Source organism: Citrus clementina, unplaced genomic scaffold, assembly GCF_000493195.1.
Source record: "Citrus clementina cultivar Clemenules unplaced genomic scaffold, Citrus_clementina_v1.0 scaffold_8, whole genome shotgun sequence".
Lineage (NCBI taxonomy): Eukaryota > Viridiplantae > Streptophyta > Magnoliopsida > Sapindales > Rutaceae > Citrus > Citrus x clementina.
This window is the reverse complement of record NW_006262022.1, coordinates 24,695,036-24,711,574: the sequence shown is the minus strand read 5'-3', so window position 1 is coordinate 24,711,574 and position 16,539 is coordinate 24,695,036. Positions and strand designations below refer to the sequence as shown.

The following is a 16,539-nucleotide window of genomic DNA, read 5'->3' as shown; positions in this document are numbered from 1 at the left end:
AATCCTAATATGAAGAAGAGGTATAGCTAATTAGCTTATGTGCTGCAAACAAGGACTGTTTCCAATTAAATATAATAGATTAAAATATCATCTTGCTTAACTTGGTCTTCTTGTGATGCAGATTGATCTTTCATCAAATCTTCTGTCAGGGTTGCCAGTGACTCTTGAAAATTTGCATTATCTAAAGGTTCCTACTCTATTCATTGTTGTTTAAATTCTTTCCTCTTCTTTATCTGTTTCTATACTAAAACTCAAGTTTGCTGTAAGAAGTAATAATTTTGCTTTGTCTTGGTTATTGTTTCACAAGTGAATATAAGACATTCTTATCAGAGGATGGTTAGATAGTTTAAATCACTAGGTTGATCAATTCTTTTCTTTTCCCTCCGTGATGTGCATGAAATGAGATCTGCCACTATGTATAGATCTTAATTTGTTAAATATCTCTTTCAGGCTTTGCAGCTTGATAACAATGCTCTGAAATCCCTCCCAACAACATTATTCAGCAAGTGTGTTCAGCTCTCCACACTGGAACTTCATAATACAGAAATTACAATGGATGCCCTACGTCAGGTTTGTAGTTATCTCACTACCTTTTATCAAGTGCCACAGTTTGCCCAACTTTTATCAGAATGCTTATTACAGTGTTCTTCTGACAGTTAGAAGGATGGGATGATTTTGATAAACGCCGGCGTGCAAAGCATCAGAAGCAATTGGATTTCAGAGTCATGGGTTCTACTGAATTTGACGAAGGTGCTGATAAAAGCTGACTTCAGTTTTTGGATTACAAGATGGCAGTTGTGCAAGATCGCCTTTTCCCATATAGAACCTCATTGTTATGTGAATAGTTACAATGCCATGGTTGATTTTAGCTTTGCATAGGATTTTATTCAAATGAGAATTCCTTTGAATTAATACAATCAATTGGAAAACGATCTATATCTTGGAACGGGAGTGCCACCCTCCATTCTTGAGAATTCTTAGTTTCTAGTCTGGTTGCGGAGTGGGAAATCTCTGGTGTTTGAGTGAATTGGCCATGCAGATAGATTAATTTGTTAGTTTAATTTGTGGTACAAAATTTACAGAAAGCGGCTTCTTCGAGTTTCACGTCAAGATGGACACCGGACATAGACTAGAACACTTTGCATTATTATTAATTAGCATACAATAAATAATAATCTGTATTTCTTCAGGTAAAAGCACATTAATTAGAGCATCAGCCCAATGCACTCATCCAATCAAAGTTGCTTGCAGTTTGTAAACATGGAGATCCTAATGTTTATGGGTTTGTTTTCAATCTTTGTTGATAGTGGCTCTACGACCAACTTAGAAACTGAAAGGCGAATGCAGTTAATTTCTTGGTTCCTGCTTTATGTTTTTCATTCTAGAAATCTTTATTTCACTTGAAAATAAAACCACACAATACTTGAAATTAATTGTTGATGCCACAGAAGTTGACGAAGAAGAGGATCCTTCATTTCTGGAAACACCAGGTGTAGATTAAATTATACAAAACAAATCCAAAAATAGCAAATAAATTAACGGTTGGTCCATTCATAATGTGATACATTCACAAATATGTAGGCATATTAACGACAAAGAAATTTTAGAATACCTCCGTTATATTATATTTGATGATCAACACGACAATAATTCTAAAGATAATCACTGTCATCATGTTATTTTATTTGTATTTCCACTTATAGGATAAGAGGGCGGGGCGCAAGACAATTTTTTTGAGCATCTTTTTTTTTTTTTTTTACTTTTTTAGTGCCATTTATCCAGGTAAGTTTGCTATTAAATTATTTAAAGAGAGTTAATGAACCCAATATGCCTTGCATTTGGATGGTGGAAAGTTGATTTCCTTATTCGCTTGTGTGGCCGATCAAATAATAATGACTTGGAATAATTACGTAATTGTACTTTGTTAGCGAGCCTGAATGCAAAGTGAAATATTCAGCAGCAAAAGCTGCTGCATGGAGGGATGAGTAAGAGAAAGTGAATTGTGATTGACAACGTACGAATGATTCGTCTTTCATGATAGTAGTTTGTTTTATTTTATCTGTTTTTCTAGTGCTTGATCGTGGCTATAAATACGAGAGCCTTGCTTCAAACGATCCAAATATAGCCACGATATATTTCTAATTAGTAGTTGGTTTTCAAATGTTATGCAAGTTGATTTTCTTCAGTCCCGGCAAGATTACAGCTCTATGGGCTCATGGAATGATCAAATAGAAGTTTAATTTGCGGACAAAGATACCCAAGTGGGCAGCTTCTGACTTCCCTTCTGCATCCATGGCCATCGAGAATTGATAATTAAGTTCCGGACCATAGCTCAATCACCAATTAGTTTCAAATCTTAAGACTCTTATCCTGGAGGATTATGCTTAGGAATCTAATCAATTAGATAAAAACTAAATTATATTGATAACAAAATCGTCACCTTACAGACTTGAAAGCCAAGACACTAGACAATTACATGACAAAAAATGAAGCGATTGGATTGAATATTGATTTAATCCTGTTTCCTGCTGACAACAGCATGCTTCTTCTTGTTGTCATGCATTGTTTTTAAACCAAAAAAATAAAATTTTAACAGCCTGCTAACAGTAGCAAAGAGCAAATTTTCTTGTCAGCAAATTGCAGAAATTCTTTAATCATTATTTTACCAACTCTTGGGGTTAGGTAAGTTCGAAAGCTCCTCATTGCTTAAACTTGTGAATTGTTCAAGACTGATGGTAAAATTTGGAAAGAGATTTTGATGTAAAAATGTTAATGGGTATTGTAATACTTAATTATTGAGAAAGATTTTTTACTATTAGGATATGCCGTGTAATGAAAATGGGTATGTTTAGCTAATACTTTAAACTAAGGGAAAATTTAAAATTAAAGCGGCCCGGACATTCCTTGGAGCTGCCACAAAGCCATGACTTCTGGGAACCACAATGGAAAAGAAGTGTATAGAGGAAGCGTGTACTTGCCATTCAACAAGCAACAACTGCCGCAAGAAATTGAATATTCTTATAATTGTTGCAACTGAGAACTCATTGGCAGTGGGAAGGGTTCAAATATCTCTTAATGTTAGCGGTGAGAGTGTATTGCTTTCCAAATGTACGTATCTATATCTAGCTACAAAAAAAAAATGCCCTAGTGGGCAGCCTTGAGTTTGAATGAATCCCATGGTGATTCCATGAGAGGAAGAATTCAGATTCATTATTACAAACCGGGGAAATAGGACTTGGAGGCCCAAACATATCCAAAATGTTTTATGAAACTGTAAACATTGCCAGATAGCCTTTTTGAAAAGAGTAAGAATTCTTTGAACAAAAAGAATCGAAAACGTAAAGCTTACTACTGGGAACCATAAAAATCAGATACCAAACATGCAAAAGCTAATAAAATAGTAGCTAAATCTCAAGCTAAGTAACATGAGCTTGAATTAGTTGTTTATAATACTGCTGGCTCGCTGCTTTACTGTCCCACTATGAAGAGGTTGCAAGCCATTTTTCCGATTTCTAATTCCAAAGGAAAGGAAGCTGCATTGTCTGTTTCTTCAAAAGCTTATCCATTGAGCCCCACTTCCGCTCATGAGTAATGAGTCCATCCATCAACGAAAATTCGAGGCCAAGTATCTAAATTCTGGTCCACGCCTAGCTGAAGATCATCAAAATCATTTACTTATTTTACATATACTCATACACATATTGTTGTTGTTAAATGTTTCCATCCAAACGTGTACTAACAAAGTGTTAGTGCATATGTTTTCGTATGGTGGATTGTCAATTTTTTGTCACATCTAATGTCACATATATGGTTGCACCAAATGGCTTAATATCATCCTCCATTGAATCACCTAACTTTGTATCAAACTTTTTAATGTTGAATGTATAACTTTTATATAATAATAATAATAATCCAAATTATATCTACATGTGCATTTTATTTAATTATCTCTCTCTTTCTCTTTTATTAGAAAAAAAATGTAATTAATGTTCGTTGAATCACTCACAATTAAATGAACTTTTATCAAAATTCAATAAAGACCAACAAAGTTTCTAGTTAATTATTTAAATGATCAACATTTTTGTAAATCAAGCCCCAACCATTTTGGTAAATTTGAAAGGATTATCGTGAGTGTTTTTGAATTTTATATACTTGAGAGTAAAATAGAAACAGAGATAATACAAAATATATTTGAAATATACTTAAAACCCAACCACTCAAAGTCAATTTAGAAATCGAAATCGAAAACTAAAAATAATAATATAAAAATAAACTCTCAAATTTATGAAGAGATTTAAATTATCATCTTCAAAGTCGAGACAAAGAGGTGCTGGATCAACCTAATTAGCAGTTATTTTAAATTTTAAATATATTTTTTTTTAAATTATTTATATTAAAGAAACCACCACAAAAGGATTTTTCCTTTTTTTTTTTTCCTTTTTTACTAGCTTGAGAGGGAACTATAAAAGTGTCATACTGTCATCGTAGCTTGTAAAATCATACTTGTGATAAATGTCCTCAGAATTAGGTGTAAAATAATTGAAAAGTAAGCAATGCATAAGCATTTATTGTCGAAAAAGCATTTACTCAAATTACTGTTTAGACAAAACATCAAAATATCAGCCCAAATTAACATCCCATCCCAAAATCATATTTGGGGAAGATGAAACATCATTTTCTTAATCTTCACTATCATGATTGAAGAATCATACCTCTCCCCACCTTTGCTACTTACCTTCCAAGTGACCTCCATGCCCTCTCACATACATTTTTTAATTAATTTATCATATATTTTGCAGCACAAATTGTATTATGTACGCGATCCACACATGGCAAAGAACCCAACTGAGAGTGAAAAAAAAAAAATGATAAACGATTGAGGACCCACTTGGCAAAACTTGACAAAAATTTAAAATTATATGTGAATTATTGTATTTTCAGATTGTCTTTATCAATTGTCGGTAGAGGGTATAAAGCTAATCGTTATGGGAATTGGTTTAATTTTGTGCAGGCTGGAAATCAAATGAAATGACTCCCAAGTGATGGGTTGTGGACCTCTTCAACAAGCAGCCCATGGAAACAAAAGAGAAATTGCCATCAATCGATTAAGTTCTTTTGATCATTTTAATTATGGAAATATATTATTATTTGGGCAATGAAGTTACTTGCACTCTTTTTCATTGCATTAGGGACTCTTCTAATAAGTTCAAAATTTGATACCATAAAAGAAAAATGAAATATTTCTCAAATATTGAATCGAAAAACAATCGGTTGAGATAATTTAAGACGAATCAAGATCGTCTCTTGATTTGAGCATTCCTGATATTTTACAGATCTTAAACCATTTGTATTTGTGTAGTGAATAATTAAGATTTAATTATTTTTTATTTTTAATTTATTAACCACTAATTATATTAACAAAATTTGCTCAGATAAAAATCAGATCATGAGAAGATCCTGATCCATTTAAGACTGGACTTAAAATCACTTTATGAAGTTTCCAAATGGACTCAATCTTGGATGCGTATAAACAATTATTCAGAAAGAGTTACCAGATTTTTGAAAGAATTCTTAAATTGGATAAATTATTTCTATTTTGCCACAAACTAATTAATAAGAAGAAGGTGAATGGGAGTGGAGGAGAGCAAGCAGCACGTGCTATGCACGTGGAACAATATTTAGAGGACGGCGCTTTAAATTGAGGATGGAGCGAAGAGCGAGTCAAGACTCTTACAAGAAGACAAATGCAAATCCAACATCACTGGATCCTTCTTTTAACTCTTTGGAAACAAAAGCATTTCGTTTGGCTCCACAAACGCACGTACTTTCTCTTCATATCTTTTTTCATTTCATTTTATTTCTCTCGAGTCTCAAGTTAGGTTTGGTAGTTGATATAATAATATTACAAACACCTGTTCAGACAAAGCTGCATATTATATGTTATCAATATTATTATCATCTCGGGATGAATCAACCCTGGAGATTTCACCAGTTGAGGCTCAACATGGCGGCGTTGACGCTGGTGATGCTGCTGTTTCTTCAGAATCTGAGTCTGGCATGGTGTCTGAACAGCGAAGGTATTGTATTATTAATAAGAAATTTAAATATCAATTATATATATATATATATATATATATATATATATATATATATATATATATATAATATAAATTTGTTTTTGCATGTAATAACTAATAATATATCCTCCATAGAGTTTTTTCAAGCAAATAACTGTATGAACTTGCAGGGATGGCACTGTTGAGGTTCCGAGAGAGAGTGGTGAGAGACCCTTTTGGTGCTTTATCAAAATGGGGTGATAACGACGGAGTCGGAGATAATGTTAATCCTTGTTCTTGGTTCGGTGTTGAATGCTCAGATGGGAAAGTTGTTATCTTGTGAGTGATTCATTCATTGATTTGTTTTATAAAACATGTTTTTTGCTTCTGAAAATGATTAATTGACATCATATATGTTTGTTGCGTAATGCACATACTTTTGGTCTAAATTTTTAAGTGCGAAAATCCACAACGTTTGAATCTGTTTTTGATCACTAGAGGGTGTATAGATCTCATAATCTTTGTTTAATAGAGTCACATGGTCATCATTGTTTGTATTTCTTTTTTTACGAATTTGAAAATCAATTTGAGATGGTAATTAATTACATTGTGTAAAGTAAAACCTGTGTGCTATTAATGAATGACACTTGCCATTGTTTCAACTGCTACCGGTGTGTTTGTTGAGTCAATTATTGATTTTGGCTGAAGATCTAATTTTGAAGGGTAAGGCTCTTGATTAAAGTTTAAATGGATGGACAGAAGATTTATTGCAGCCCCATTTGATTTTGTTGATGAAGAAATTCAATTGAATGTGACATTTAAGACTTTTGAAAGTGACAAGATGACAAAATGTTTAATGCTGCATTTGTGATGTTGATGATTGTAATTGCATAACTCCCCATTCTTTTCTGATCTGTCATATCACTTGGATAACAGTACTGCTGATGGGTTCTTCTTTTCATCCTTTTTTTTTTCCAGGAATTTGAGGGATCTTTGTCTTGGAGGGATGCTGGCACCTGAACTTGGGCAGCTGTCTGAGTTAAAATCTATGTAATTAGCTTGTAATTTCTCTTGATTAGTACTGTTTTCTTCTATACATTATTTTGAATGTTATGTGTTAACAGTATTCTGCGCAACAATTCATTCTTTGGAACTATTCCTAAAGAGATTGGAGAGTTGAAGGAACTGGAGATCCTGGACTTGGGATTTAACAATTTTAGCGGACCATTTCCTTCTGATTTTGGCAATAGTTTTTCCTTGACTACTCTGTAAGTTAATCCTCCTGTTTATTCTAGCTCTCATTTTACACATATATATATATTTTTGAAGCTTTTGATTGAGTCCTAATCTGATTCCTATGGCAGTTTATTGGACAACAACCAGTACCTTGGTGGCATATCTCCTGAACTTCATGTGCTTAAGGTTATTTCTGAGATTCAGGTGGATGAGAGTTGGCTAACTAATGCTGCTTCAAGAGCATCATGTAACAGTGGATTATTTACTTGGTAAGCAACTGAAGTTCGTTACACTGCTTCCTTAGACGAGCTCTGTTAAACCGTGAAATAGAAAGATATTCAAAAGGGTAGTAACAGAAAAAAAAAAAATCTCTACGAAAAGACTTTATAAATAGACTTGAGCCAACTGTAATGAGAATAAATTAGAATAATTAGTTACATCTTAACTATGGAAACTATAACTGTAGTTGAAGAGAACTAGATTCCTGTTTACTAAAAATTAAGGTCTTAGCTCATCTTCAATCTGTAAATTGATACCATTTTATGCATCTTGAAATCTTCCACATGCTGTGAAGAAGCAATGTGTTGTTGCCATTAGTAGAGATTTTTAGGACTGCATCACGGAAAGAGGAAAAACTGTCTGCAGAACGGGAAGAAACTGCATTAGTTTTAATTTTATCCTTCTGACTAAGAGCCTTCCTCACTGAGGTCTGCATAATTGAATTTCAGCATACTTGAACGTGTGGTGTGGGTTCATTAGCTGAATAATGCTCATATACATTCGTTATGCAAAAGTTTTTCTACTTCAGAGTGACTTCGATTCTGTATGTCAGGAACAAGGTCCAACCTGGAGATAATGCTTTCCGGAGGATGTTGCAGCAGGTAACAAATGGCTTTGAAGCCAAAAGGAAGGCTTCTGAACCATCATCGTCCTCATCTATTGCTTCATCGCCAGAACCTCTAGTTTCGCCGTCACTCTCCCCTTCAATGTCGTCATTGTTATCACCGTCATTTTCTCCTTCACCGTCTCCTTCAGAGTCTCCATCAGTTTCTTCCCCACTTATAATACCACCAGCACCAGTAAATATACCCATTGTTTCCTCACCACCACATTTGCACAGTGCTCCAATGTCTTTCGCTGCTTCAACTCCAAGCCAAGTTCATGAGAGTCTCCACAAGTCCAAGCATCATACGGTCTTAGTTTTGGCTGGAATTATTGGGGGCTTATCACTCATTCTGATTTCAGCAATTGGCTTTTTGGTCTGCCGAAGCAGTAAGGTGGTTACTGTCAAACCTTGGGTAACAGGTTTAAGTGGGCAGCTGCAGAAAGCATTTGTAACAGGTACTTCTTTTATTTCTCACAAGCGTGTTGTGCCATTACACACTTGAATGCTAATGAATAAGAGCCTTCTTTTCAGGTGTACCCAAGCTCAAGCGATCAGAACTTGAAGCAGCTTGTGAAGACTTCAGTAATATAATCGGCTCTTTTTCAGATGGCACAGTTGGCACTGTCTATAAGGGAACTTTGTCAAGTGGGGTTGAAATAGCCGTCACGTCGACTTCAGTTAAATCTCGTGCAGACTGGTCAAAGAATTTAGAATCACAATTTAGAAAGAAGGTACTTCTAATTTTTGAAATCCAAATTTGATAAACTTCATGCAAGCTGTTGGAATTCTGAATGTCACTTTTGGTCTTGTTTGCAGATAGACACATTATCGAAAGTGAACCACAAAAATTTTGTCAACCTTATTGGATATTGTGAAGAAGATGAGCCTTTCACAAGAATGATGGTTTTTGAGTATTCTCCCAATGGATCACTGTTTGAGCATCTACACAGTAAGTGCTAAACTTCTTAACCCATTTGTTTAGACAAAACATGTCTATAAAAGCATCAAACTTTGAGTAAACGAAGCTAAATGTTCTGTTCTATGTTTTTATTGACTTCGAAATATGGATTTTTTGCAGTACAAGAAGCTGAGCACCTGGACTGGGCAATGAGATTGAGAATAGCAATGGGCATGGCCTACTGCCTTGAGCATATGCAACAGTTGACACCACCTATTGCCCACAGAAATCTACAATCTTCGTCTATATACCTGACTGAAGACTATGCAGCCAAAATATCAGACTTCAGTTTCTGGAACAATACAACTGCAGCAAAGACTGGATCAGCTGCTACGGAGCTTCTGGAAACCTCAGCAGTAGATCTAGAGAGCAATGTCTATCGCTTTGGGACTATTTTGTTCGAGATGATAACCGGTAGGATCCCGTACTCCATAGAAAATGGCTCTCTGGAGAACTGGGCATCAGAATACTTGAAAGGAGAGCAGCCGCTAAAAGATATAGTGGATCCTACTCTAAAATCTTTCCAGGAGAATGTGCTTGAGGAATTGCTTGAAGTGATCAAGAATTGTGTCCACCCTGATCCTAAACAAAGACCATCAATGAGAGGCATTGCAGCTAAGTTGAAGGAAATTACAGCAATGGAACCTGATGGAGCAACACCCAAACTATCTCCTCTTTGGTGGGCAGAGCTTGAAATATTGTCATCAGAAGCAAGTTGAGGTGAAATTTTAGCCTCATTGTAAATCTAAATGATATCTACTTACTTTTTCCCTGTTTCTGTTTATGGGCTTGGAAGCAGTGGCATGTAGAGTTTATGCTGCTTGATGTAAGAAGGTAGAGGAATGATTTTTTTTTTTTTTTTTTTTTGGTGTAGATAACCAGGAGAAAAGGCCTGCAATCTTCTGCTTGATCTCTCTTCTTTTTGTTTCCGTTTTCGCTTCTTTTTTTTTTCCGCTGTGCTAAAGTCGATTGTATAAATAACAGGATATATATGAATATGTTTGATCACATCAATAAATGATGTTTTTCTTTTATATGGCTGTTCAATATTTTGGTACGTTTAATCACTTTAGCCAGTTACTGGAAGCCTAAAGAGCAGATATCAAAGTAATCAAACTGATATTCCCAACATTCACCAAGACCTAATTTTTTATTTTTTTTTTGGTTGTACCTTGATGAACATGCATTCTTTCGCGATGGCTTATACTACGGTAATTGGAAAACCAAAAAAGTAGGAGCATATTTCAACAACTGTAAGCTTGTAATGCAGCATTTCTTATGTACAAGAGGAACTGAGATTTTGTTTTGTTAAAAAAAAAAAAGGAAAATTGTCACCTAGAAGAAGATAATTGTGAACCCTATACCCTTGCTGAGAACAATGGCACAGCTGTGAGACTAAACTTGTGACTACCTTTCTATGACAACACGAGGAGATCATCGTCATACCACCAAAGTTGTCTTGAGTGGTCGGCTGGTCGCCTGTACATACATATCCGTCTGCTGCTCTTCTCTTCTGTTGAGGCACTTCCTTTTCATCCTGTGGCTGCCTTGAAGCTGGAAGCTCGTTGAGATTATGATTGCCAGGAAAAACATGAAACTGTTAAGGAATTTCCAATGGTTTTCTGCATGAAACCCGAGAATCAAGCCCCAAGACGGTAACGTTATCTGCAGCATAGGAGTGAACCTCACTTCACTTCTGTTGATGAGAGGCTTGGTCTCGTGCCTTATTATACAGGTCAAGTGTTTCCATATGGTTGGGATCCAAGCAAAGAGCTGCCTGAGAGTCCCGGATGGCAGAGGTGAGGTCCCCCATTGACTCATAAAATGCTGCTCTGAGATGAAGCATTTGCAAGTCAGGCTTGAAAGCTATTGCCTTTGACAGCTCTTCCACTGCTTCCACTTCTTTCTGATCGTCCATTAGCACTGATATTAAAAATTCTCCAAGTTAGTACCAGTTTTGGACTTCCCAGGTTATAAATAAGAACTAGTAAAGTGAAAAGGCAAAGAAATTGAATACCAATCAGAATCAAAATTACAGAGTGTGGCCACAAAATTACCAGCTGCTCTGTATCTGTAAGGGTATGTCCTTAGTGGATCCAGTTGTGTTGCCATATTGAGATCATTCTTTGCCATCTCACGATCACTGTATTCTGAACGTTTCTCAAAAGCTGATGCACTGTATTGTGCCTTTTCTAGTAGCTTAGTCATTTCCTCATAAGCAGCTTTTCGTTCGTTTTTCAAGTAATATACACGTGCCAACCCTTGATGTGCTCTCGTATGCTTGATGTCGAGTGCATTGATGTAGCAGTTTTCAGCTCGATCTAACTTACCACATTCCACATAGATACTCCCTAAATTATTCAATGCCTGCAAAATTAGAAACATGTTCAAGCAAGTAACGTGGCGAAATGATAATGTCAGCGGTATTGCTATTTGCTAGAACTCACTTGCCCTTTCCGAAGACCATCAGAAGGACATCTAAGAGCTTCCTCCAATAGTTGGATAACATAAGTTGAAGATTCTGGATCCAGATTCGTATCTGCCAGAATGTAGGCCTTAAGAAAAAATGCTTCAAAAGTCCTTTCAATTGAAATGGACTTCTCAGCCCTAGAGAGAGCTTCTTCACGGTGGCCAGTGTCATACAAAATCCAACCTTCATAAACCAGTCTTTCATGTTCAGAGCTAGAATGATTTCTAGCCAAACGTAAACAGCACATAGCTGCCTTCTGACAATTTAACCTATTACATACACAGAGAATAGTCACAATGCATAATTCACAGTTCACATGGAAAAGAACTACAGTAACGATTCAGAGGGAATGTCGCAAATATTATAAATCACAGCATTACAGGTACAACAGGCAACATAGATCTTAGCAAATTGCAGGATTTCTATGTAAAAGTATGGTCTGTGCTTATAAAAGAAATTAACCAAGCATATTGTCATCTATGCTTACCGCAGTAGAAGCAGAGATTGCCGAAACCTTAGGAAGCTCTTTCCTGGGTCATTTATCAGCATCTGATGTATGACAGCCAGAGAGCCAATATCATCTACAGAGGACCATCTATCATACAGTTTGATCCAGCAGTCTGCAGGACTCCAGCTCCTAACATGATGGTTGAGGAGCTTAACTAAGTGATCTCCACTCACTCTGCCGTGAAACATCATGTAGTTGGATTCCAAAGCTAACAGAGCCAAGGTATCTCTCAGAGCACTTTCATAATCCTCAGCTGCAATGAACAACCAAGCTCGCAATTCAAGACAGTCTACTGAAAGCTTGAAAACAATGATTCTGTCAATCTCTGAGATAGCAGCCCTTATTTGCCCCTCTTCCATCTTTGCAACAGCTCTATATTTGTATGGAAACGAAAGTGTGGGATCTAATTCAGTTGCATAATTCAAATCCACAATCTTCTCCCTCCCAAGATTATACAATGACCGTTCTTGGTACATCCACCCAGTTGGTTTATGCTCAGATATGATAGAGTTCATCAACTTATAGGCTGAATATTGTTGCCCTAACTTGTACTTGGCTCTTGCAAGACCAGCCAATGAGTAAATATGACCTGCATCAGCTGCTGCCTCAAAGTAATGACAGGCATCCTCGTACTCTTCTCTCTCAAACATCACACAACCCAATTGATGCAAAGCAAGCATCCTCTGCCACCTCTCAGTTGAACATTCCCCCAACCTCTCCAACAACATCACTGTTGTGTTCGATACCCTATCCTTTTCCATAGCAACCTGACTCAGGAAATAATACAGCAAGAAAGAAGCATGTCCCACATTGGCCAATCTCTCTGTAGCCTCAGAGCTACAAAATATTTTCATCACTTTTGGATTGTATAAAGAACTTGGGAGTTCTCTTAGCAACACCTGCAGGCAAGAGGCTACAAGAAGATTTGCCCTTTCCTCCAAACCATAATCAATAAGATCAATGCATCTTCAATATCACCAACTAATGAAGCTAAATGAGCATCACAAGCAGATTTCATCTCCTCACAACAGAACCTATTTGCAAAAGAAAGTAGCTCCAAAACTATACCCGGACAGAACAAATCCACTCTGCTAGTCCTAGTATACACTTCAACAGCCCTCAGTCCCTCAACAGATACCCCATCATGTGAAAAATCAATCCTTTTTCTTTTGGACTCAACAAAACCTCCATACAGCATTGCCTTAAATGGGCTTGAAAGTGATGCAATTTTATTGCGAACAAAAATAATCTCCTTGTCACCAACACAAAATGTAACACCGTCATCCTCCTCCAAACTCAAACACACAAATTTCTCAACGATTGGTCCTAGATTCGACTTTGCGTTTTCCTCAGAGCATTTGCAGTGATCATAAGTAGAATTAGGATCACACCCAGATATCAATGCAGCCTTGGGACACTCAAGAATGAACCCACTACAATCCATAGATGATGAACCCAAAAGATCATCTTCTCTCCTATCAAACCTCAACCAAGCTGAGAGCACAACCTTTAAATGCAAATCTCCAGCATATTGCCTAGCAGACCTAAGACACCTTCTAAACAACTTGGCATCACCTAAGCCACACAAATATGCATACTGCTCTATGAATAGCATCGATTTATCCGACTCTAGACAAGTTTCAAATCTTCTATAAAGATCAGCTAAGGCTTTTACACACTGGATTGGCTTCAGGTGAGGGTCTATAGAAGGCTCAAGGAGGTCAGTTGAGGGTAATCCGTAAGGAAGCAGAGCTTGGGCTACTGAGCCAGATTTGGACTTGTTTGATTTCGACACAGTAAATTTGGTTCTTTTGTGATTGCTAAGCTTGCTTCCATTGGCACAACCATTACAGCCGCCACTGCTGGCGTCTTGTTGGTTTAATGCGTGTACTTGGGTACTCTTAAATTTTTCTATAAACTTAAGACCGCGCATTTTGTATCAAATATGCATTACCTTGTGTACATATCTGTAGTATAGTAATAATAATAATAATAATAATTGAAAAAAAATGAGTTTTTTTACTCAGTCTTTTGCCAAAAAAAAAAAAAAAAAAGGCAATGAAAATGTTAATGAAAAGTTTGTTTACCTCTGGCCGAGAAAGTGCTAACACCAGCAGAAAAGCAAGAAAGCGTGAAATGAAAGTAGGATGGGGCTATTGCAGACCAGAGGCTCAAGAGGGTGCGTTTGTTTCGTGGAGAAGAGGAGGAAAATTTGCAAAAGAATGAAGAACCTTATCATAGCGTTTTTTTCACTCTTACTTCCATGGTGGAATAGATTCTTCTTAGGTTAGGCGGCTCTCTCTGTATATCTTTCAAAGAGATACAGTAGGGTCCTATTTTATTCTGAACTTTGTCAGTTTGGTGACCAGAGCTTTCGGTTTTCTGATTAGGTGACTCACTCCAATGCAAAAGAGTTTCAGTCCCCCCACTAACCACTGCATTATTGCCACATCAGCTGCACAAGATATGTGAGTTTTGGTCAACTGGGTTTATCATATCATAAATGGCTCGTTAGTTTCTGATGATTTTCTAAGGCATCTTCAGCCCTTTTTTTTTTTAATTTTTTTTTGCCCTTTCTTTCTGAAAGAGGTATCTTCAACTTTACAGCCAGATAATTGTTGATTATTAATTAATGGCAAGTGCTAAGCTCCCTTAATTAATTGGTAAATTGTATGTTAAGAAAAGGTGAAAATGACCTGATAAAGTAAGTTCTTTCCTCAATTCAAAAAAAAAAAAAAAAAGGTAAGTTCTTTCCTCTCATCATTACCAAAAAGATCCTACAGTTAAAGGAAACATCTTTTAAGGTTTTCAAGACAATGTAAGTCAGAAAGAGCTTGTGCGGGATGAGCTGAAGATTTTCACGGAAAAAACTGAAGCAATCCATGAGAATGACTACGTTACAGTGTTATCCAACTTTTTTGATTCAATTATTTTAAGTATTTGTATAAATTAAAAAATAGTATTTATTTTAACTATTTGGGACTCAGTTATGTTATGATAGTTGGAAAATGAATATGAGTTGTTTTCGTCTAAATAAAAAAAAAAAAACCATCGCAATTAGAGCCCACCAACCAGATTTTTAACTGAGGGTGCCAAATATTACACTAAAAAGAAGAAGATAAAGATAAGAGCATTATATCATAATTGTTGCCTCATTGGTGTCATAAGACAGTGTGCTTGTTGTAAGTAAAAAGAAGAAGATAAGAGCATTATATCATGGATATAATTTTGATCACTAAATTATCATGAAATAGTTGAGATTGGTTCATTGGTGAAATGTCTTAATCATGAAGAGAGAGAATGGCCCATTAAATTATTAAGATAATAAGGAACCTCTCCATCAAAACCACCAATGTAATTTAATGAACCAAACAGATCACATCTAGAGAAGAGAAACACATGCATGTGTCCAGATATGTTGGTAATTATTGACTTTAAAAATGAATAAGGGGGGGCTCGTGTACCAAATTGTTGATGGGTAGGTACGAATTAGATCTAAGCACACCTTGCAAAACATTAAATTAGGTTTTTTTTTTCCTTCCTTCCACAATAAGATTCTATCATTTGATTAGAATTTGGAAGGCTAAATTCAAACTATTCGTGTTTGTTTGGTTGAACATCTCCAATATGTGACAAAACATTGTTGCAACTTGTAAGGGGAAAGAACCAATGGGCTTTTGGTTCAATGGGAGAAACTTTACACTTACAATATTGAGTGCAAGGGTTCGAGCTTCCATAAGAGTATTATGAATGTTAGTTTCAGTCTCTCCCTTACGAAATGTGAGTGGAGTAGGCACCCCTCGAATATTAGAGAAGGTTTAAAGTATTTGGACAAATGTTTCAGTGGGTTAATGTATAGCGGCGGTCCCAATTGTTTAGTACGATTGTAAATATTGTAATTGTAATATCTGATTTAATATCAGTAACAATCTGTATATATCAGAATTAAAAAAAAAAAAAACTTGCAAGGGGAAAGAGAGAGAGAGAGAGAGAGGGAGGCAAAGACAAAACAGAATATGTACCATTTCTACAAGGACTCAAATGGAGCAAAGCACCCAGAAAAGTTATCACATATCTAAGATCCCATGTGAGAAAGCGAAGAGTAGCAGGTCAAGTTGCGGCAATTTGTGCACATGTCCAGGGACTGTAGAATCAAAAGATTAGCTCAAACACCACCGCTATAGAACAGCAACTTACTTGGAGGGAGAGCTTATAGAGCAGCCCCAACATTGTACCGTATAAATTCTTTGTTACAATTTCTTGTCGTAAGACATAAGCAAAAGTTTGTAAAGTGCAACAAGTAAACGTAATGACGGTGTAACGTTGAAGCCGCTGTATGTCTGGGGGGTACCGGTACTAGAAAATAACATCCATTTAGTATGTTTGTGATGGACAGCACAAGAATTGAAGAAAGAAATTCTAATT

The 16,539-nt window shown here is 36.2% G+C and overlaps 3 protein-coding genes across 5 annotated transcripts in view; 2 read left to right on the top strand and 1 right to left on the bottom strand.

The window, feature by feature from the left end:
- The window catches only part of LOC18035553 (LRR repeats and ubiquitin-like domain-containing protein At2g30105), a 6,060-nt gene extending 4,726 nt beyond the window's left edge, over positions 1-1,334 (top strand). For both annotated transcript variants that reach the window (XM_024179393.1, XM_006425061.2), the window contains 3 exons: positions 122-187; positions 451-570; positions 657-1,334. In XM_024179393.1, coding sequence (XP_024035161.1) covers positions 122-187; positions 451-570; positions 657-767 — 297 coding nt within the window. In that variant the 3' untranslated portion in view covers positions 768-1,334. The remainder of the gene's footprint in view (positions 1-121; positions 188-450; positions 571-656) is intronic.
- Positions 1,335-5,721: 4,387 nt separating this feature from the next.
- Positions 5,722-10,154, top strand: LOC18035673 (probable inactive receptor-like protein kinase At3g56050). 2 transcript variants are annotated; one of them, XM_006425056.2, is made up of 10 exons: positions 5,723-6,077; positions 6,248-6,395; positions 7,035-7,106; positions 7,181-7,324; positions 7,421-7,561; positions 8,125-8,633; positions 8,710-8,909; positions 8,995-9,127; positions 9,257-9,856; positions 10,011-10,153. In XM_006425056.2, exons 1-9 carry the CDS (start codon positions 5,966-5,968, stop codon positions 9,853-9,855), a joined length of 2,058 nt encoding a protein of 685 aa, XP_006425119.1. In that variant the 5' UTR covers positions 5,723-5,965; the 3' UTR covers position 9,856; positions 10,011-10,153. The 2 variants fall into 2 exon arrangements, with proteins under 2 accessions (XP_024034115.1, XP_006425119.1); XM_024178347.1 differs by having other exon boundaries at positions 5,722-6,077; positions 9,257-10,154.
- A 157-nt stretch (positions 10,155-10,311) lies between these two features.
- On the bottom strand, positions 10,312-14,586 carry LOC18035411 (ethylene-overproduction protein 1). Its single transcript, XM_024178343.1, is given in 5 exon segments — positions 10,312-11,059; positions 11,194-11,503; positions 11,584-11,875; positions 12,094-13,072; positions 13,075-14,586. Coding segments are annotated over 5 exon segments (2,787 nt in total). The 5' UTR covers positions 14,048-14,586; the 3' UTR covers positions 10,312-10,826.
- Positions 14,587-16,539: the final 1,953 nt, after the last annotated feature.

Excerpts from the sequence above, each read along its gene's own strand:
- LOC18035673 (XM_024178347.1), top strand. The coding sequence starts at position 5,966 with ATGAATCAACCCTGGAGATTTCACCAGTTGAGGCTCAACATGGCGGCG. Across the intron at positions 7,325-7,420 it reads AGTTTTTCCTTGACTACTCT|TTTATTGGACAACAACCAGT; the intron begins GTAAGTTAATCC and ends TTCCTATGGCAG. Across the intron at positions 8,634-8,709 it reads GCAGAAAGCATTTGTAACAG|GTGTACCCAAGCTCAAGCGA; the intron begins GTACTTCTTTTA and ends CCTTCTTTTCAG.